At 57.8% G+C, this 22475-nt stretch overlaps 1 protein-coding gene across 8 annotated transcripts in view; it reads right to left on the bottom strand.

Moving 5' to 3' along the window:
• Positions 1 to 1651: 1651 nt before the first annotated feature.
• Positions 1652 to 22475, bottom strand: part of ZC3H4 (zinc finger CCCH-type containing 4) — a 45500-nt gene continuing 24676 nt past the window's right edge. For 7 of the 8 annotated variants that reach the window (XM_047077776.1, XM_047077775.1, XM_047077779.1 and 4 more), the window contains 10 exons: positions 21299 to 21450; positions 20538 to 20634; positions 20286 to 20425; positions 19387 to 19494; positions 17921 to 18032; positions 17248 to 17357; positions 10434 to 10798; positions 9893 to 10236; positions 6732 to 6983; positions 1652 to 5544 (listed from right to left, as the gene is read on the bottom strand). In XM_047077776.1, the coding sequence (XP_046933732.1) occupies positions 4025 to 5544; positions 6732 to 6983; positions 9893 to 10236; positions 10434 to 10798; positions 17248 to 17357; positions 17921 to 18032; positions 19387 to 19494; positions 20286 to 20425; positions 20538 to 20634; positions 21299 to 21450 (3200 nt within the window). In that variant the 3' untranslated portion in view covers positions 1652 to 4024. The remainder of the gene's footprint in view (positions 5545 to 6731; positions 6984 to 9892; positions 10237 to 10433; positions 10799 to 17247; positions 17358 to 17920; positions 18033 to 19386; positions 19495 to 20285; positions 20426 to 20537; positions 20635 to 21298; positions 21451 to 22475) is intronic. The other variant, XM_047077781.1, reaches the window with a different exon arrangement.

The raw sequence follows: 22475 nt of genomic DNA, 5'->3' as shown, positions 1-22475 counted from the left end.
TGGTGCCCAATGGCCACTTCTGTCCTCAGGCTCCATTTCTTCCTCCAACACTGATACTCAGGGCTTCATGCACTTCTGGAGATGCCACCCCGTTCCTGCAACTCTCCTGACCAGCTCTGTGCAGGAGTCCCCCAGCCTGCGACCACAGCTGCTTTCGGCCAGTTCCCAGACCACGTCCTCCTCTGAGGTGCCATCTCTGCCTTCCACTGGGCTGACCAGACATCTTCTCTGATCCCTCGCGGTCACCCACCACGTGTGACTGTGACCGACCCCTAAACACCCCCCCCCCCCCCAAGTCTCAAGTCTATTGGCTCACCAGATGCCTGCTCCCGTTGCTTTGTCATCCCAGCAGGCTTGCCCTAGCCAATCCCTTTCCTACGCCCGTGAGAAAGAAGGTTCTAGGCTCCGGTCTGCATGACCCAGTCACTACCTTACTTGAACACAGACTCTCCAGATTCTCTCCCTGTGTCTGCAGCACACTGCCTTCGAGGATCTCCAGGACCTGCCAACGTGACCCAGGCACCAGCTCCCTTCCCCTTGCAGGGCCCTGCCCCAGGCCGGTGGGTCGCCTCAGCAGGAGCCCAGGGTCGCCGACAGGATCTGATGCACCATGGGTGCGTGCCCATGCGTGACTGCTGGCTGTATTGTCACTGTAACTGTCAACCCCTGTGCCTCCCCCCACCTCACAGGGCCTTGCGGGATGGATCTTTGTCGTTGTTAACGACTAAACACAAGACTTCTGTTCTCCTCTTCCCTGGGACCAACACAGGACGGGGCGCACAATCTGATCCTGGCTGACAAGACCGGACAGGAAGGGTCCTGAGGGACTTCCAGAACTGTTCCCTTGCTCCTGAGAAGGTACAGAAGAATTCCTTCCTCGCTCCCACACTTGGCTGAGGCGAAGGCTGTCGGGCGCTCTAGCCATCTTGCGATCACAAGGGGGTGACCGACAGTCTGAAAACCGGTCAGGACCTGTGTGAATTCACAACTCACTCCAAGCTGACCAACCCTGAACTGCCCTGTTGACCTTCCAGAAATGCTGGACTCCTGGCTGTTGAAGCCAAGGGGAATTGGGAACTTTGAGTTGCAGGTGAAATCAACCTTACTCAGTAATGGATGAATTGGAAGAAATTCAAAGATCGCATCCTGAGGTGGTGACATGAACTTAGAGCTTAGCAGCCTAGACCAGCAAGCAGTGGAAGGGCTCCACCCTCCTGACCTCATCACCTCCCGATACCATGGCATTGGGTGGGGGTGGGGGTGGGAAAACAGGTGTCAACATACGAATTGTGAGGAGACGCACGCATTTAGTCTGTGCTAGTCAGGGCTCCCATTTTGGCGCATCCCCAGGAGCCAGCCCGGGGGTCTTGCAAGTTCACACTGGCCCCTTCCGTGGGCTGGACAGGGGCAGGGCCGTGCAGCTCACCGCTGTATCTCTGAATGCAGGGACTGGCCCAAAGCGGGGGTTCAGGAACCGTGGGAGGCAGGTGCCAACCACTAAAGAAAGCGGAGAGGCGGTTCGGAGGCCCCGATCCCATGAGGTCATCACGAATGTCACCCTGGGGGCCGGCCACCACGAGAACCGATCCAGGTTTTCTCATTCCCAGGGTGGGGGATGGTGGGAGCGGCACAGAGAGGCGAGACCGCAGGATTTTTAAAATAACTGCATCCTTTAATGGCAGTAATACAATTATTGGATTAAGAGACCACAGGAGAAAGGGCAGGTGACATTTCTGGAAGACAGAGAAGGAGTACAAAAAGGGAGCTGGGACAGTCATGCGATGATCATTGTAAAAATACAGTACGTTATATACATATTTGCACCATCAACTTTCAACTCTGAAGTAATATTTACACTTTTGTTACAATCCTGGTTAGAGAACATTTTGTTTTTAAAAGCTTGGCCTGATGGCAAATGAAAATTTTGGGGGGAATTCATAGTCCCGTGAGGTTCTTAGGCTGAATATTCCTAGAGGAGGGTTCCAGCTTCTATTTCATCCACAGATTTCGGTTTTAAAAAAGTATTTAATTTTGCTTTTACAAAAGAAAATTCTCAAAGGAGGGAGGGAGAGAAGGAAAAAAACAAAAAACAAAAAACAAAAAACCCACAGCCACACTGTGTATCTTTACTTATTTTACAAACATCAAGGGCTGCAGCCCTTTGCTTCAAGGCCAACACCGGTGGCTGAAGAAAAATCTCACTAATGATTGTTTAAAAACCACAAAACGAAATAGACAGAGACGAACCAAACCAACCTGATCACGGCGCACTGACCCTGCGGGCTGCCTCTTCCCACCCGTGCTTCTGGCCCCAAACTGGACAGTTTTTCTTCCGGGCGAGAGGGGTTCGGTACAGGAGCCTCATTCACCTCCCACCCCAAGGAGGTGGGAGGGGAACCCTCTGGCTGGATCACCAGTTTTCTTCATTATTAGCAAGAAAGAGATGGGGGCCTTTAGCAAGGCAGTTGGGGTGATGGGACAAGAGCAAGGCAAGAGATGGCCAGCACCTGCTTATGCACAGGTAGGAAGGACCCCGGAGCCATGGGCCGGCCTCCCCAGGTCCCATCCACAGGGTGAGCCTTTTCTGGAGCTCTGTGGGTGGGGCTGGACCTCAGCCAGGGGCCTGGGGCAGGTGGGGGGAGTCCAGTGCAGATGTCTCTGCTCCCATCCCGGCTCAGCCGGAGGAGGGGAGCAGGATGCAGGCTTCTGGTTCCACGCCCTCCACCTGCAAGCGGGGGTCCTGCCGGTTCTCTCCTAGAGAAGGCCCAGCGGCCCCCCACCCTGCCCTGGCTAGTCTCCTGCCCTTTCCTCAAGCCCCCCAAATCCAACACTGGGACATACCTCTGAACCCGTGCACCTGTTAGCTGGGAAGAAAAACACACTAAAACCACGGGCCCTACATCAGACGCGGTGGGAGGAGGTTCAAAGCAAGCGGAGAACAGAAACACTTTGCAAGAACCCCCCGGGGCTCTTGTCGGGAGCCTGGCGGAGCGGCCATGCCACGGATCCTTGAGCTGTCCCCAGAGGGGCTGGGGCCGGCACACTGGGTGCTCTGGCTTCGGGGGACCAGGAAAGACCCCGGCCTGAGGGGAGGACGGCGTGGCCGCGACGGGACAAAACGAGAGCTAATACTGACAGAAAACACGCGGTCTGCGGAGGCTGCCTCCTGGAGGCAGCTTTTGGGGGATGCCGCCCCACACCAGCCCTGCCGTCTCCAGGTTCGTCTCTCACCCTGGAGTCTTCTGACGTGGGCGGAGGGCACAGGTCTGAGGACGAACTCTGGACGGAGGGCAGCAGGGAAGCCGGTGTGCGAATCCACAGGAGACGGGAGCAGAAATGGCTGTGCCTCTCCCAGCTCAGACAGCTTCCAAGGGCTCTCTGCCTTTCTTTCAAATTCTTTCCTTCCTCGGGCCCCTGAAGCGGGTCGTCGGGGCCTGCCCACTGCAGAGGGGATGGGGTTCTAGAAATGCCTGGACCTGCTTCGACGCAGGGTCTGCCCACGGTCTCGGCTTCATCTCTCCTCGCTCACATGGGGTGAGCAGCGTTCAGTGCCTTCTGACACCTACTGTTCCCTTTGTCCTCGGGTGTGGGCTGGTGGGGGGGGGGGGGGTTGGGGAGGAGGAGGGGCCCAGCTTTCCCCAGAAAACCCACTGGACCTCCAGCCACCAGACTGGGGCTCCAGCCTTCAGAGAGTCCCTGATAACTGAGCCTGGCCAGAGGAAGGGCCCGCTGGGGCTGAGGCCCCGGGGACTTCCAACTGTTCATGTGCACAAGTAGGTTTCCTTGGCAGGAGCCTGGGAGCCCCGCAGCACTGACCAGAACTGACTGAAAATGGTTATATACAATTTATATGTTGCAAAGAAAGTACTATTAAAAAAGAAAGAGAGAAAAGGGGAGGGAGAGAAAAAAAAGGGGGGGGACCACCCAGAGCCCCCCTCCCCCCAAGTTCCCAACTCTGGTTGCTACCCTTAAATATTGCCCTGGGAAGGGTGGGGTGCGGGGAGCGCCTGACTCCAGCTTAACACTACTGGCAAAAGGGGGAGGCAGTGGGGTCAAAGCCTTTAAAAACATCTTTCAGGGACCCCGCGTCCTGCTCGCCCTCGCGGGCTGGGCTGTTGCCAGCAAATGGGCTTCCAGAGCCCGTCTTGGGCGTCTGTTTCACAGTCCCAAAGAGGGTGGGCACGGGCAGGTTGTGCACGCCAGGCTGGGGCGGGGCGCCCTCTGGTGGCGGGGCACCCGGTGTGGCGGTGGGGGCCGCGGAGGCCTTGGGCCGGGGGCGGTTGTAACTGTTGTATCGGTCTGTGGCTGTGGCAGTGCCCCCGTCTGCACCGGGCTTCCCGGACTCAGGCTGTTCCAGGGCGGACTTGCGGACGAATGGAGGCTCCTTGGCCTTGGCGGCCGAGCTCTTGCCATTGCCCTCAGGGCCTTTGGGCTGGGTGCCCGCATCGGCGGCTGGCTCCGCAGTTTTGCCACCTGCGTTGGGAGTCCTGGGGTCGTAGAGGCTGATGCCACTCAGCACGCTGCTCTGCCCACTCCCGCTGCCCTGGCCCAGCCCACCGGCAGCCAGCACTCGGGGGTCATAGGGGGCGGTGGCTGGTGGGGAGGACTCCCCGCTGGGGCTGGCGGCCGGAGAGGGTGCTTCGGCGGGGCCGGGCTTGGCAGCCCGGGAGGAGGCAGCAGAGTCCGCTGGTTTCTGGAGCCGAGGGTCGGTAGGTGCCTTCCGCACCCGGGGGTCACTGGGCTTGTCGCTGGAGCCAGGGGCCGCCGAGGGGCCGGTGGCATTAACAGTCTTAAGGATGCGAGAGAGGAGCTCGAAGTCGGGCAGGTTGGAGCTGGACGCGCCGGGGTCTGTGGAGGCGCCCAGGCGCTGTCGGGGGTTGGGAGGTCCCGTGGCAGCGCCACGGTGCAGCCTGGGATCCAGGGTGGGCATGGACTGCAGGGCTGCGGGGACGGGGGGCACCGCGTCCTGCTTGGGGATGGGCAGGGGGATCAGGTCCTCAGGATTCCAGAGCACAGTGCGGGCGAAGCTCGGCTTGCTCAGGGTCACGTCCTTCTTGATGTGGCTGAACTGCTGCAGCTGGGACCGTGGGTCCCGCAACGGGGGCCCAGGGAGAGGGTCCAGGGGAATGGTCATGGCCTTCTCCCGCAGGGCCCGCTCCCCTTCCTCCTCTTCCGCAGGGGGTGGTCCAGACCCTTTGGAGCCGCTGGGGCCTGCAGGGCTGGAATGAAGGCCGCCTTCGGGCTTTGGGTTGGGCAGGGAGCGAGCCAGCCGAGGGTCGGAGGGCCCCACGTCTCCTGGGCCAGACCCGCTGGAAGCCTCGGCATGGCGGGTGAGTCTGGGGTCCCGGCTGAGGCGAGGGTCGGCCAGCCGGCCTCCCGTGGGGTGTCCTTTCTGGAGGCGGGGATCCCCCAGCCCGCTGTTGCTCAGGTCCCCGACGGAAGCCTGGGGTCTGCTGGACGTCTGCTGTCTCAGGGTCTTAAGAATGGAGGTGACGCTGCTCCCGCCCTCATCCTCATCACTTGAGTACCAGTTTCCGGTGTCACCTGAGCAAGAACAGAGGTACAGGAAGATGAGCGGCCACCGAGCGGCCACCGCCACCGCCACCAGTCCGCAGACCCACAGCGGCCCGCTGGGTGAACGGCTCCTCTGCCTCTTACCTCTCAGAACCTCAGTTTCTCCTTTCCTAAAAACCCCTCCCTCTGCGGGCTGCTACGAACAGCCACGAAACTCAGGTGGGCGGAGCACCAAGCCTGGGAGATCACTGGCTACTGTTTCTGGATCCTTCCCCATGTGCTCTATCTTATTAATTCTCATGACCACCCAGAAGGCAGTGTTACTATCACGCCCGTTTGACAGACGAGAAAGCGGAGGCATGGACGGTACCTTGAGATCGAGGGCAGAGCGAGGACTGAGCTCAGGATCCCAGCCCGGGGCTCCGACACCTCGTCCTCACCTGCCATGGGCTCAGGTCCCAGCATGGCAGGCCCTGCCCTGGGCGCCTGGGAGCACCTAGCACTGACTCCGCTCTTTCTGCGCTTGGGGCTCACAGACACTGGCCCCCAGGCCCCTCGAAGCGTTACCATATCCCGGCGAAGGGCAGTCACCGGCTGGTAAGAGACGGGGCCAGGTGGGCAGACTCAGAAATTGGCCCAAGTCCAACCTTCTGGGCAGGTGACACCGGAGCCACCGAGGGAGGGTGTGGCCCCCTCTTCCCACTGTCCCCACCTGCTCCCAGGCTCCAGCTCCTGGTTCTAGACACCATTTGTCCGCCCCGTTTCCTCCTGGGCTGGATGCCATCAGATCCGCTGTGTGGCACCAAGTGACCTGGCAGCTGGGACCGTGCTTATTACTGGTTTATGTCAGCAACTGGCTGTCATCTGCTGACTTCCTGAGAGCATGGTCTAGGGAAAGGAGAGCGGTGAGCCTCCTCTCTAAGGGCTCAGAAGGGAAATCCTGTCGGCTGCTGTCTCCTCCAGGGACCAGCCCACCGCCCTCCTCAATGGGATCAGGGTCTCTCTCGACCCCCAGGATGCAGAAAGGCAGCCCTGACTTCCAATTTCCTCAGGGACACGCGATGCAGCGGCTCCAGCCCGGCTCCACGGTCCTCTCTGGCCACAAGCTCCTTTCCGACACAAAACCCAGCTAGGCCTTCCCCACCTGTCCACGGCACAGCGGCCTGGGGGGCCTGTGCCTGTCAGGGGAAGCCCCTGCCCCTGGGGAGGACACATGCCTTCCTCATTCTCCCGGTCCTGCTTGCTGCTCTCAGCCAGCCTCCTCGCTCTCTCCTCCTCCTCCTGCTGCTTCTGCTGGATCCTCAGGTACAGGGCCCTCTGGGCTGAGGGCAGGAAGTCGGGGACACCGGCGCCCGGCTTCGGCCGGCCTGGGGGCCCTCCCTCAGAGAAGCTGTCGGGCTCCAGAGGGTGCTCGGGGAAGAGGTGCTCCCCAGGCTCCCCCGGCAGCTCTTCGTAGTGCCCGTAGTCCTCTGTGGCAGGGAAGAACCGAGGGCTCGTGTCGGGAAGGGCCTTGCGGCACCAGCTCCATCCCACCTGCGCGCCCTTAACTGGAGAACCCCCACCCCCTGATGGCAATGGGTGACGATGTGCAGCCCGTCCCTTCCTACCCTCCCCAGGAGGGTCCCCACAGAAGGCCCAACAGCAGGGGACGGAGCAGCCAACGGGGGTGTCCCCACCCAGGATGCAGCCGCTGCAAAATGGGGTTCACAGCACGATTTAGTGATGTGGGCGGGCAAATGCTCATGAAGTGAAAACAAGACGCAACGTCGTACAGATGTTTACAAAATGCAACGAAAAGGCTTTGCAGACAGACAGAAAACAGTCCTCTGGGAGCGAGACTCGGGAGAGAGGGGCCCCCACGTGCTTCTGATCTGTTCTAATTACTGGTGAGGGGCATTCAGCTTATGGTTTCTTTCTTCCTCTTTTTTTAAGTTTTATTTATTTAGGTAAGCTCTACCCCCGACGTGAGGCTTGAACTCACAACTCCAAGATCAAGAGTCACGCGCTCTTGCGACTACACCAGCCATGCGCCCTCTTTTTATGATTTCTTTGTAATAATCAGAAAAGAAAAACACTGCATCTCGTAGAGAGCTCGTAATATGAGCTCGGCCACGGTGACCAAAGACTTGTAAATAAAAGGAAATAACTGAAATGTTGCTATGGCCACATGTCAATCCAGAGGCTCACGGGTGATTCCTCCTTCTCCCTCCCTCCTTTACGGGGTCCTGAACTCTGCAAATGCTCACGAGTGTGCGGTTGCATTTAAGGGCGGGGGGCGGGGGGGTGTCTCTCTCACATGGCGTCTAGGAAGCACAGGGCTCGAGGGTCGGGGTCTGCCTTCACTCCTGAAGGACAGGCAGGGGCCTGCTGCACGTGGGGACTGTGTGTGCATGCGTGCGTGTGTGCAGACAGAGAACGTGTAGTCAGCGCCGCCCCACACATAGAACGTTCTGCAATGATGAAATATTCCGTATCTGCACAGTGCGACCTGGCTACCACTATCCTCCACGGGGCTACTGGGCATCTGAAATGTGGCCAGTGCTACCAAGAGGATAATCTGTAACTTAATAGAAACTAAAAGGCCTAACACGATTTGTAAATATTTCATACGCAAAGCATATGAAGGAAAAAGTGAAAGGCCACCCTCTTCTAGCCCCTGAACTTCGTGGGCAAACCTGCACTATGGGGCAGGAGCCTAGAGCGGTGCCGGGCACACGCCGTGAACAACAGTCCCAGTAGCCCCTGCACAGAACAAACTACTCGTTGGCCGTACGACTGAATATAGTAACCACCACTGGGCGGGCACACTTCAAATGCATAGATTTCCGGATAAGGAAATAGGGGCGAATTACTTTAGAGGCACCTACTGTGAACAGCTCGCCAGACTTGGTTTTCCTCCGCGCCCAGGCCTTTTTCCATGCACGTTCTACACGTTTACGAAAGGAGGAGGGGCCCGTGGGAACCACGGCACCTCCCTCACACAGCCTGCCTTTCTCACTCCCGCTTGCAAAGCTCCCGCTCCTTGCCGCAAACACTGCTCCGTGGCTCCGAGCACCACCGAGACGCGGGAGGCTCACACTGACCCCCAGCCTGGTGGTCTCCCTGATGCCCCGCGAAGTTTCCCCACGGCTGTCAAATGGGCATCTCTTGCTTAACAGGGCGGCTGAAGTGATCTCTTGTGGGTGCTCAGCACCCACAACTCGGCTCTCTCCAGCAGGACGTTCCGGCATCAGGGACGGCGTGAGCATCCGCCCAGGTGACCCTGCCTCGAGGCCGGCGTCCCCATTTGCCCCTTCCTGTCTTATAACATGTGCACGAGGAGAAATGTAGGCCCCACGGCGTTTTCTCCAAACTCGCTACTTCCTGCCCCGTCACGGCCAGCTCTGCCCAGGACAACTCCATAGCATTCCAGAAAGTTCCCTGATTCCACTCCAACCCCTACTATCCACCCCCTCGAATGCCTCTGCCTATACCCTACCATTCTTCCAATGAGGCCACCTCACCGGGGCCGTCGGAGTCCCCACGCTGGGACTTCTGTCCCTTCCCTTTCCCAAGTTACACGGCTGCCCTTACTTTTCTCAACCGAGCCGACGGACCGGGGTCTCTGCCCCTTGGCCTCTTACCCTTCACATCCCAACTCACTCCCTTCTCAGAGAGGCCTCTGCTGGCCATCCCCACGCGGCACAGCCACTCCCAACCTGCCTCTGCCCCGACCGTCTGCCACAAGCTCTGTGTTTTACTTTTTCGAGAAACGATCTCTGCTGAAACGAGCGTATGTGTTTATTTACACGTCTCCTGTCTGCTTCCCTGAACTAAAATGCAGCTGAGGCAAGGCCTACGGCTGCCCTGCTTGCTCTGACCCCAGGCCTGGCAGCAGTGGGCACATCCCAGCCTTCCCGAAGGCGGCATGTGACCTCCTAGGGATGCAGCACCATGGGCCGGCCAGCACCCTGTCAGACACTGAAGCTGTTACCAGGACGCATTCTTGTTTCAGCCAGGAGGGAAGGAAAGACGGAAGGAAGACGGTCAGTCGATAGAACGCCAGCAGCTCCAAGCCAAGGACCGTCCAGAAGGAGCCCACACCGGAGAAGGCGCTTTGGCCTCAAAGCCCAATGCCACCCCACACCCGCCCCTCGGGCTTCCAGGCAGAGCAAGCGACAATCAAGTAAACCAGACTCATCACGTCACAGGACTCCCTTCGACCTCAACGGGGTGGTGAATCCCGTCACTGAAAACGTTCAACCACTCACGGGACAGAGATGGAGTCGGATTCATGCTTCCAAAGACTCGGACCAAGGAGGAAAGCCAAGTCCCCGATGACACTCCCCTGTGCGAGCCGCAGCGGCCCCTCCCAGCCCCCGCCCGGCCCCCCGCGCACCTGCGTCCCCGATGAGTCCAGGCTCCGTCTCCATGCCCTCCTGCTGCTGGTAAAAGTTTTCATAGAAGTTCTGAGATGGCGGGATGGGGGGCATCATTCCAGAGTGTGGGGAGTCTCCAGGACCATAGGGCATCATTGGGGGGCCACCGGGGCCCATGGGCGGGCCAGGGTTCATGCCAGGACCCATCGGCATGTCGGGGTGCATGTCGGGGTGCATATCAGGGTGCATGTCCGGGTGCATGTCGGGATGCATGTCGGGATGCATTGGGCCCCCCATTGGCCCCGGGGGGCCCATGTTGGGCCCGGGGCCCATTGGCCCCGGGGGTCCTCCGGGTCCAGGGAACCTAGGAGGAAGAAATGCACCTGTGAGGGGCTGCAAAGCATGCATGGTAGCCATGCCCTCGAGGAGACACGGTGGCATCCGTGAGGCTGGTCACAGAGGGCTCCAGACCAGGCTCGCAGTGAGACCCCCGGCACAGAGGAGCCCGGCTGAGGCCAGACCAGCCCCACCAGACGGAATCTGGGGCCCTGGGGCACTCACCTCACACCCAGCTTCTCAGCCAGCTGTCCTGTGGGCCGCACCACGATCTCAAACAAGGAGGGGATCTTCTTGTTGTACATGTCCTGCTGCTGCTGCAGCTGCTGTGGGGACAGCGGCTCGTGCACAGGCATGGGCATCTGGGGGGGCCCGGGAGGCGGAGGGGGAGGTGGGGGCGGGGGCGGGGGGCCGCCCTGCATGGGCCTGCCGTTGGGAGAGGTCGGGGCCGGGGGGCCGGGGGGCCGAGGAGGGGTGGGCAGGAGGCCCACACCAGGGGGGGGTTTGGGCAGGGGGTTGATGCCCTGCTTCTTCAGTTCCTCCACTTCCTTCTCGTCCTCAGCGCCCGCCTCTGCGTCATCAGCCAACATCTGCCGGTGAGAACAAAGCGGGGGGGGGGGGGGGGGGGGGGATAGACCGGGATGAGGTAGGGACCAGGCCTCCCGCGCAGGAAACTGAACTTTCTGAGAACCCTAAAACACCAGGACCCCGCGACCATCATGCCATGAGGCACGGAAGTCATCATCCCACACCACTGCTGCCTCTGCTCTGTGACCAGCTGGGGCAGGGAAGGGGGCAGACACTCCTGTTTGCACCAAGACACCCAGGGGCGCCTGGGTGGCGCAGTCGGTTGAGCGTCCAACTTCAGCCAGGTCACAATCTCGCGGTCCGTGAGTTCGAGCCCCGCGTCGGGCTCTGGGCTGATGGCTCAGAGCCTGGAGCCTGTTTCCGATTCTGTGTCTCCCTCTCTCTGCCCCTCCCCCGTTCATGCTCTGTCTCTCTCCGTCCCAAAAATAAATAAACGTTGAAAAAAAAAATTAAAAAAAAAAAAAAAAAAGACACCTGTTTTTCTCCCCTTAAACTGTACAATTCAATGGCATTAAGTAGTCATGAGGATGTACAACCACCACCTCTATCTGGTTCCAGAACTTCCCCATCACCCCAAAAGGAGGGCCCATACCTATTAGCAGTCACTCCCCTTCCCCCTCGTCCGGGGCCCCAGCAACCACTAATCTGCTTGCCATGTCTATGACCTGCCTATTCTGGAGAGTTCATTAAAGCATACACTGCCCGGCCTTTTGCGACCGGCTTCTCTCGCTCAACACGTTTGCCAGGTTCAGGGCGCCTGGGTGGCTGTCGGTTGATGGTCAGACTTCGGCTCAGGTCATGATCTCAGGGTTCAGGAGTTCGAGCCCCACGTCAGACTCACTGCTGTCAGCGCGGAGCCTGCTTCGGATCCTCTGTCCCCGCCTCCCCCACCCCTCCCCCATTTGCGCTCTCTCATACCCACATTGTAGCACGTGTCACCTACTTTATACCTAATACCCTATTGTCCCATGCCCAAACTGTTTATATAAATGATGTGCTTTCTGCCGAAACACACCCTTTCCTTCTGGGATTCTGGAATTTTGGTACACGCCAGGCAGAGGCGCCACCCTGAGTACTGAGTCCCTTGGGCATCCCTGGTATAGAACATTCCACAAGTGCTGTCACAACCTGAGGATTAAGCACGGTCCTTGTGACTCCATGGGGCAAGGACTCTTGGACGCTCACGCCTGGTTTCTCCAGCCTTGGCCCACTGTGGCTACACGTTTGGTCCTGGGACCGCCCCCGCCCCCTGCCAGGAAACGACTGAACCTGGGCCAAGGCCACCTTAGGGACCTCAGCACAGATGCCTTCGTGGATCCTAACATGGGGCTCAGAGATGCTTCAGCAGCTAGCAGCTAGCATCCCAGCCCCAGCACCGCTCAAGACCGCCCCCCCCCCCCCCCGCAGCGATGGCGGGAGCGTGGGTGGTGGGAGCAGGGTCTCCAGGTGCGTGTCAGGCCGGTCTTGGCTCTTCTCTCTCCTGTCAGGAATGGTACCTGCACCTGGGGACAGCAGGGTCTAGGAGGAACATGGCTTCAAGGGTGCCGGAACACTCGAACAACCAATTGACAGAAAACATCTGTCCCTTAGAGCCCCGCTACTCGAGGCGTGGTCTGAGAGTGAACGAGCAGCACAGGGCGACCTGCTGAACCGGAACCGCATCTTAACAGGTGCCTGGGACGGTGTGGGCGACCCTGCCCCGAACCAGCAGTGCCTTTCAGTGGCAAGGCAGGCCCCGGCCCTGCATGCTTCACCGCCCTGACGCTCGGTCCACTTCCCGCCCGGCGTACTGGCCCCTGGGCCCCTCTGCTTCTTGACCGAGCACGTGGCTGCTGCCTGTGCTGTGTCCCCTGCTCAGCACGTGCCTCTCACTCTTTTCTTCCTACCACTCACCTCGGGACCAGCACAGGGTTGCCTCACTGAGGCTCCCGTGAATGGCAGCCTGTCTGCAGAGCCTCTGGGCTCCTTGTACCTTCCCTCCACTTCCGCGATCCCGGTGCATCATCAGGATCTGCCCAATGACTGGACCCCGTCTCCTCGCCACCGCGTCCCCCAGGGCCCAGGACGGTGCCCGGCAGAAGCTAGGCACGGACGCACATTTGTTGGATAGATGAGCAAGGAAAACAGACAAATGCACCTGCCCCTGCATTCCCTGGGCTCCAGAGAACAGCCGGTTAACATCAGAACCACGGAGGATGGGAGGGGTGAGGGGTGGGGGGCGCGTGGGGGGATGAGAGAGTTAAGGCCTTGGCCACCCTGACCCCGCTCTTTGATGTTCCTCTCCAGTGGGTCTCCCCGGCACCCCGCCTCCACCCCCCCTCCCTGGCTCCAAGGCTCTGCCCGCCCCGAAGCCTTCAGTCAGTGCCAGCACGGGGCTGGGGAGACTCCTCCATCTGGAGAGCTGCGGGTAAGTGTTCAGCTCCACCCGGGCACACTTCACCCCACGTGCCTTCTCCACTGGCCACAAGCGTGGCTCTCTGAATGAGGGACCCCCTCTACTTCCTGAACCCCGAGCCACGATCTGGGGTCTCACTCCTACACACTGTTCCCAAGCTACTGCCTGGACCTCCCAAGCGGCCCACCCGCCCTCTGTCCTGGGCCCCGCTGCCTCTGGCCAGGACTCTGCCCCAGCCTCCTACCTGGTCTCTGGTCTCCCTCCCACCGTCCCCTGCACACTGACCTAGCACACATCAATCACAAAGCTAGGTCCTTCCGTCATCGGCAACTCGATGCCCTCAGGCAGAAGGCAGAACCTAACAAGGTTATACCTCATTAACCAGGAACAACCTTGACCTCAGCTTCCTCCCCTCCTGTGGAGGGGGTGGCAAGCTCTGGCCACCGGAGGGGTCACGCTCCCTTGGCCTCCGGAGCTCACACCCAGACGCCCTATTGTTCCCTCCTTGCAAGCGCTGCCTCCTCTGCCCCACGGCTGCTCTTCCTTTGGGTCGCCTCCTGCCACCAGCCTCTGATGGCCTCTGGAGACCAGACATGCCTGTCGCGTGCGCTTCTCTGTTCCACTTAACAGTCGGGAACACCCGGCCAGCGTCCCTTCCTCCATTAGACCACGGGCTCTGAGAGCGAGCCTGTGCGCCGTCTTCACTAGCGTCTGCCGGCGCTGGCCCAGCAGCCCGCATGCGCCGGGCGCTACTCGGGACCAGCAGCGTCTCGGCCACCAGGGCCTCCATCTCCTGCCCCACGCCAGGCGGGAGTCTCCCGTCCCAACCTACTGGCCAGCTGGAGGACGCGGCCCCCCCGCTGCAGGACTCAGCTCCCCTCACCCCTCGCCAGACCCCAGCTCCACGTCTAGACCAGCTCCCTGCGCTCGTCTCTCTACCCTCCATCTCCCACCCTGAGCCACGCACGTCGCTGCGAAAGCAGGCGCCGAACCACATCAGAGGGCAAGACGGTGACACATAAAACACATTAAAACCGCGTTCCCACCAGGAAAGCCGAACCCAAACCGTACAGCCCTTGCTCAGAGACGCCGAGAGGGACACGTCTGTTCCAGACCTCCTGCGCGTCCCCTCTGGGCCTCTCCGCCTGCAAAGACGAGCACTCCCAGGACCTTTCCATCAGACGAGACACACCAGGCCCCTCCCCTACCAGGATGGATCCTGACCGAGGCCAAGAGTTTCCGAAAGTTCAGAGCAGCCTCTTAGCGGCAAAGGGCACTCACACCCACAGACGCGCAAAGGTATGTGAGCCAAGGCTCATCAAGGCAAAGAAATCAGCTTGTGTCGGTTGGCTGGCTAGAAAATTCTTAAGTTTCTCCCCCACGCTAGAAACAATCCAAATCTTCTTCGGTTGATAACTAGACAAATTTAAGACCATCCATACAACGGACTCGTACTCACCAACAAACAGCAATGAACTACCCTCAACAACTATTCTCAACAGATGCACTATGCCTGGTGGAAAAAAGCAGATTCAAGAGGTTATGCACACACGTACGTGTGTTTAAAAGCTCTTTACTGGATATGCCTATTCAGAGAACATTCTCGAAAACACAAACTATAGAGACAGAAAACAGAGCAGCGATGCCAAAGTCTGGAAAATGGAGAAGCACTGAGTCTATAGGGGCAGGGTTTTGGGGGCAATGGAAGACTGAATTTCCTCAATCTACATTTTGGGATGGCTACATGACTCTGTGTTTGTCAGAACTCATAGAACTTTACACTAAATGGGAGGAATTTTACTGGATACAAACTATACCTTGCCAAACCTGACTATAAAAAAATAGAGCGTGAGGAAGGACTTCAGGGTAAAGAACCAAAACGTGAGCAACTTACTCCCGAATGGTTCAAGGAGGAAAAAAAAAACAAAAACAAACGTGCACACACATATATAAAATAAAACAGGAGCAAATGGGGCAGAATGTTGCTAACAGACAAATCTGGGTGGAGGAGCAAGCATGCTTCCAAACGTGGAACGGATGGCTGGGAACACATGTGTCTAGACGGACAGAAAGGTGTCCGCGAAGTGGGAAAACAGAGCTGAAGGAAGGAAGAAAAAGAGCGCAGGCATCTCAGGGGAGGCTGGCCAAGGCCCAGGCACGACTGGCACCACGGTGTGGACCCGGGGGCCGCCCAGAAGCTCCAGGCCCCAACCCTGGCCAACAAGCTGCAGCTGTCTGGGCAAGAAGGAGTGGTCGATGCCTTCATCTGGGTTAACCGGGTCCTTAAAATTCATCTTGAGTTTTACTCTCTGACTACCCAAATTTGACTCTGGTATGGTTTTTCCACCATCTTTTAAGTTTATTTATTTTGAGAGAGAGAGAAAGAAGGAGAAAGAACGAATGGGGGAGAGAGGGAGAGAGTGAATCCCAAGCAGGCTCTGCAGTGTCAGCACAGAGCTCAAAGTGGGGCTCGATCCCATGACCCGTTGAGATCGTGGCCTGAGGCTGAAATCAAGCATTGGAAGCTCCACCGACAGAGCCACCCACGTGTCCGTCAACACTAATTTTTAACCCACTGAGACTTAGTTTTTAGATTGGGGAGGATACCGATGCTTTCAAAACGTTTGTAACGGGGAGCTGAAATGTACCATCTTGGTTTGCTTTGGGTTTTTACTAGGGCGTTTAGAGCTGGGCTGTGCAAGGCGATGGTCACTGGCCACATGTGGCTACTGAGGCTTGAAATGCAGCTGGTGCAAACGGAGAGGGGCTCTAAGTAGAAGATAAGCGCCAGATTCCAAAGACACGATAGCAACAAGAACGATAATGCAAAACGTCTTACGTTTTTCGTTATCACTTGCTGAAACGATATTCTGAACACAGACACGCCAAGTTAAATAAGACAAACTGCCTGAAATTAACTTTTCTAGGTTTCCTTCTACTTTAACATAGCTTCCAGAAAATGTGAAAGGACACCGGTGGCTCGGTTATGCTCCTACTTGGACAGCACTGGTTAAGAGCACCAGCTCTGAACCTCCAGCAGGGGGCAGGCCTCGGCAAGTCACTGTTCAGTTCTTCTCGTGAGAGGAAGCCACTGCTTACCCCGCTCCCTACCCTGTCAGAGAAACAGACTCTAGACAAGCTTCTCATTACAAAACCCTATTCCTAGGATACTAGATTTCCCAGAGGGCCTGGTAAGGGGAGAGTTCTTCCCACGGCACTGCCCGTGAGCACTGGGGTGCTTCCCTGCTCTGCTCGTGCAGTGCTCACCCTTGACCCCTCAGGCAGACCTGGACCCCACCAGAAACAGGGCGGTACTGACGGACTCCAGAAGCTGCCTCATGTGCTACTCAGACTCGATCCTTTCCATTCTCAAAAAACCGGCCAAAGCTCTCAGACCTGCTGTGAACTAGAAGGCACGAAAGCCTTCATCTGAAAGGAGCTGTGTTCTCCCTCACCCGTTCCCTTAGTGCGTTAGGAAGCCCAAGACAGGAACCTGGGCCCCCCAGAGTCCTCATGACTCATCGGGGAGAACAACAGACACTAGGATGAGTCTCAAACATCGCCTGGCTGGGGAGGAAGGCCTGGCACAGCATGGGAGAAGCCGCTCTCTCCCGAGAACCTCCAATTACCCTGCACTTTGTCAGCTGCGTAACGGAATCCTTAAGTCTTAGGAGGAAGCATCTGACGTTTCCATCAAAATACAACCCACCCAAGTTTCACTCTCCTCCTTGTGCATCATGGGCTCTCTCTAAAAGATGGCTAAGCAACGCAAGATGTGTTTGCAAGCAACGTTCCTTTCACACCGCTGCCCCCCTCCTCCTGCCGCCCCGCCACAAAAACCGCCCTGGCTGGAGAGAAGATACACGCGAGAGCACCTCAGTTCTCCCCGCAGAGAAAACAGCCCCCGTTCTCTCCCTCAGACGGCCCAGCTCCAGATCAAGGCAAGTGGGAATTCTGGTCCCGCACAGAAGCCAGATGGACGCGCCAGGTCAAGGGGAGGCGCACCTCCTGGTTCCCCTGGAGGCAGCTGGGCCCCACATTACCCCCAAACGTTACCTTATCCAAGAGCTCTCTCGTCTCCTCGGTCAGGGGGTCGTGGGAGAACATGCAGTCGTCCCCGTTGATGCAGTTCCCCGTCGTGTGGTACAACTTACATGGGAAATCACGTTCACGGGCACGTTAAGGCAAACGTATCGTGTCACAGAACCCACCCGAGCGTGGAATCCAGCCCCTTCTGTTTTGGAGATGGGGAAACGGACACCCAGAGAGGTGAAGTGACCCGCTCGGGGGCTGCATGACGTGCTCGCAGCAGACCCAACAAGAGCCCGTTTTCTCAGGACTCTCCCTCCGGAGGGCTTCCTGCCCGCACCACGCTGGCCTCGGGGCCGCGTCCGCAGGTCCTGACTCCCCGGGAATGATTCAGGTCGAGGATTTGCCCAAGGCCACACGGCCAACTGGGGAAGTCGCAGGAAGGGAACAGACAAGGGCGCTACAAACGGCCTCGAGGGTACCCGTAAAGAGAGCAGACGCATGAGTGGTTAGTTCACTCATCTGCAGGACAGGGACGGCACCTCTGCCACGCGACAGACCACGAGGGGTCGCCCGGAGAGGCGGACGGAGCGCAGGCGCGGAGGGCCAGCGCGGGTGGCGCGGGCCAGCCGCCGTCACCGGGGAGGACGGGGGAGGTCCTGCACGCTGCGGCAGGTCACGCGTGAGCGCCAAAGGATATCGTGCATGTAGGGGCAGTTCTCGGCTCTGGCACAAAAGCCGGTGATGTAAAATTTGCACAGCTCGCGCTTCTTTGGTAGCTCGATGTCGTGGCTAAAATTACAGTGGTCTCCCTGGAAGAGAGGCGGGAAAAGGTAAGGGGGGGCCACGCTAAGCCCTCGCCGACGCCCACCTGCAAGGGGAAGTCCTCCTCTGTCACCGCTGAAGCATGGAGGGACCAATGGCAGGGACGCATGCCCCCCCCCCCCAACAGGGCAGGGAGGGCTCACGACGTGGCTACCCACCACCTTGAAAGTTCTGACAAAGCTGCGCTCCCTTTGCTCGGGCCCTGCCTCCCCGCCCCACGTCCCCGTTCATCCAGGCTCCGCTCCGCTGCCCTGCACCGCTTTGTTCTTATTCTCCCTCTCCCTCCCTGCAGCCACTATTTTTCACCATTTGCTGCATGACGGCCACGCTTCTTCCTTCCTAACGCAACCTCCGTTTTGTTTGGGAAGAACGTGCCCGGCTATACACACATCCTCCAGGCTCGTGTGGAGATACTGTGGCCGATGAAATATAAGCCAACGTCCCCGAGGGAGGACAATACTGCTTCAATTAAAAGAAAAATCAAACTCCTTCACCCATCTTTCCTCTCAGCCCTTAGATGGGACGCCCGGAGCCACAGCAGCCACTGTGGGACCGGCAAAGATGGCGGATATTCTTAAAAGTAGGAAGGAGAAAGGAGCTTGAGTTCCCCAGGGTGCCACTGACCAGGGCACCAACATCCCTCACCTCAGAGGAACAATGTCTGAGCGTTTAAGCTGGTGGGGCTTGATTTTCCATTATCCACAGACACACTCAGAACACAACACCCGGGTGAACAAAATATAGAAATTGTCCTATGGCTGTTTCCCCTTACTCTCAGGAGTGGCTACTCATTTTTCATTGGATGTATTACAAGCTTCTAAAAATAATATGAATTGAAACTGTAACACAGAGCGTTTTTTACACGTGTACGCATTTGTTCGTATTTGTTCGAAATGCACAGTTTTTCCTAAGACTTATCACGCGGTGCGGCATTTCCTGGGCACGTGTGTGCCGTTGTCTGTCCACTGCCATCGCACTTGAATACAAGGCTGGCGGCACTCACACCGGGTTACACCCTCAGAGCTCTGCGGTCATCGGCCCACCTTCTGGTATTGAACTCTGCTGTGAAATTCAAGGCTGGCCTGCTTCACCCCACCTGCCTTTTTATCTAGAGGCCGTAACAAATTCCCTTTCCAACGCTAAAGTCCAGTAACTTCACCAGAGCACGTTACATCTTTGCAAGAGCGTCTTCCCCAGCATCTCTTGTAGGCGATCACTTCCACCCTTACCCGGCCACCGCCCCCAATTAGTGTGGCTTCTAGAACATTCCCAGAGGCCTGAGCATCCTCCGTGAGGTGGCTGCCTTGCTCCGGCAGCCAGGCACTGTAACTGGCCCCTTACCCACGTACACCGCCCCTCCACGAAGTATTTGCAGATGACTTTGCCTTTCTTGTCGGACTGCTGGTGGGGCTTGTCATGGTCGCTCCTCCGGTAGCTCCCGCCACCATCCTGTCAGGAACACAGAGTGTGAGCATAAAGGGGAGTGAAAAGGAAGGGTTGGGGGGACAACGCAGGCTGGGGGAGGCGGGTTGCGAGGGAGTGACAGAAGTCGGCCGGTGGGCACGAGCATTCCGACAGAAGCGTCTTCTGGTAACAAGAGCAGTGTCATGGCCGTGAGGGGTGTGAGCCCCAAGGCAGGGGGCGCTGGCGCGGACAGGAGAAGTTCTGCCACTCGGAGCTGTGGGCCACCGAAGGGCACCACACAGCTGTGCAGGAACGCATCCACCTCCCAGAGGGCAAACTCTCCAGGCTGCCTGGATGGGTCACCTAGAACCTTCCACACCTCAGAGATGCAGGTGCTACAGAGATGTGGTTTTATTGTTTTTTTTTTTTTTTCAACGTTTATTTATTTTTGGGACAGAGAGAGACAGAGCATGAACAGGGGAGGGGCAGAGAGAGAGGGAGACACAGAATTGGAAACAGGCTCCAGGCTCTGAGCCATCAGCCCAGAGCCCGACGCGGGGCTCGAACTCCCGGACCGCGAGATCGTGACCTGGCTGAAGTCGGACGCTTAACCGACTGCGCCACCCAGGCGCCCCAAGAGATGTGGTTTTAAAAACAGAGGGTCTCACCAGCAGCACACCCACCATGAGAGTTGAGAGCTCATCTGTCCCATGGAGAAGAGCGGACGGGAGCAGGAGGATGAACAGGCCTCAGAGGGCAACTTGTTCAAGAAAAGGAAAAGTCCGAGAAGGGGGCCTCGGCTAAGTATCTCAGATCCGAATGAAGGGTCAACTCACGCCCATGTCCTCGTCATAGAAGTCTTCGTCGTCATTCATTCCGCCCTTGTTCATCCCTCCTCGGCTGCCACCTCGGCCGCGACCCCGGCCCATCCCTTTCCCTCGACCTCGGGAACCCCGGCCACGGCCTCGATTTAACCCTGCAGGGGAGAGAGATGGCGTTCACCTGCTGCCTCTCCCCAGGATCCCGGTCCGGCAGCAGCTGCCGGAAGGAGCCCCGCCGACCCGTCACCTCCTGGGCCCCCTGCCCACCTCGTCCTCGGCCATCTTTGGACCGGCGGTACTGGCTCAGTTCCTTGGAGTACTCGTCATAGTCCTCATCTCCCATCGGCTCCTCACTTTCTCCATACTAGGGTTCCAGAAAGGAGAGAAGCAGGTGGCGTGCAGGGAACAACGAGCACTGCCCCTAACTGTGCTCTCTGTCCCCTCACGCCTTTTTATTTGGCTGAACGCCAGATTCAGAAGGGCAGATGACCCACCCAAGGCCACCTGCTTATGCCCCCTCTTACATGCGACAGCCTAAGGTGGAGGGGGGTGTCTAACCTCTGGTACTGTCTTCACCCCTACAACTCCTCTCCCCTCCCCCCAGGTAAATCCCACAGGGCTCCTCCTACACAAGACAGCTGTGGCTGTAACAACGGACCACCAGGGAAAGGTCTCGGGCAGGGATAGAACAATGAACGTGGAAGCTGTGTGCGTGTGTGTGTAGGGGGGCGTGAATAAACAAGCACCTGACTGCAAAGGCATCAAACATTTCCAGAAGGCACTCAGGAGACTTGTCTCCAGGGATGGGAACTAAGCTGCCGGGGGCAGCAGTAGTGGGGAGAGGTTTTCACAGCTTTGGTACCCTTCCAATTTTGAACCATGTGAAGGTTTCCTCTATTCCGAAATAAGAAACGAATGTGGAAACACAGAGAACTGCCACCCGATGCTTTCCTTCCACTGTTTCCAAGGTTTCCCCCAAAAGCGCCCACCAGCCCCCCACTTTCTCCCGGGACTGGAGGAGAGCTTACTTCCATCTCTTCCTCGTAGAAGTCTTCTTCGTCCTCCGGGTGGTCTCCCACGGAGCCCCTGCCCCTTCCACGGCTGCCCCTGCCCATGCCTCGGCCTCGAGATCCTCCGCGGCTGCCTCGGCCCCGGTAGCCCCTGCCACGGCCTCGGCTGCCTGCAGGGCGATTCAGATGGTGAGCAGATGCCCCCAGCAGGAGAGAAGGCAGCCCATTTTCCACCCCCGAAGTCGGTCATTTCCTCCTCCTCCCCAAGCCTTCCTAGCAGCTCCAGGCAGAAGGTCCCATGGTTCCCAGCCCAGGTCCCCTCAGCATTCTGGATGTGCACCTGCTATGGCACTCACTACACAGCCACAAGGGCATCTGTGCGTTGAAAGCTGCACTCACTGTCCAGCTACTTGTGGCTACGGAGCCCCTGTAACACGACCAAACTAAGAGATGCTGCAAGGGTGAAACACACACTGGATTTACAGAACATCATTTAAAAAAAAAAAAAAGGAAAAGAAAAAGAGCGGGGGTGCCTGGGTGGCTTAGTCGGTTGAGGACCTGACTCTTGGTTTTGGCTCAGGTCATGATTTTGAGATTCATGGCTTCAACCTGTCAGTGTGGAGCCTCCTTGGGATTCTCTCCCCCCATCCCCTGCCCCTGCCCCTCCCCTGCTCACATACACAATTTCTCTTTCTTTCAAAATAAGTAAACACTGGGGCACGTGGGTGGCTCAGTCGGTTAAGCATTGGACTTCGGCTCAGGTCATGATCTCATGATCTCACGGTTTGTGAGTTCAAGCCCTGCGTCGGGCTCTGTGATGACAACTAGGAGCCTAGAGCCTGCTTCAGATTCTGTGTCTCCCTCTCTCTTTGTCCCTCCCCTGCTCACGCTCTGTCTCTCAAAAATAAATAAATGTCAAAAAAAAATTTTTTTAAATAAGTAAACATTAACAAAAAAATACAATTGCAGTAAACATTAAAAAGAGAGAGAGAGAGAGAAAACAGAGAGAGAAAGGCATAACATAAAATACCACATCTATTTGTTTGGATAATGTGTTAAAGTAAGATTTGGAGAATATGAGGTAAATAAAATAAACTGTTAAAATTAATCTCATCTGGGGCACCTGAGCGGCTGAGTCGGTTGAGCATCCAACTTTGGCTCAGGTCATGATCTCGCGGTTCATGAGTTCAAGCCC

This window comes from Lynx rufus, unplaced genomic scaffold (assembly GCF_022079265.1).
Source record: "Lynx rufus isolate CCGP_SWC_20201006 ecotype Redwood Valley unplaced genomic scaffold, mLynRuf1.p SCAF_16, whole genome shotgun sequence".
Lineage (NCBI taxonomy): Eukaryota > Metazoa > Chordata > Mammalia > Carnivora > Felidae > Lynx > Lynx rufus.
Note: the sequence above shows the minus strand (reverse complement) of the source record. Positions and strands in the feature narration are given on the sequence as shown.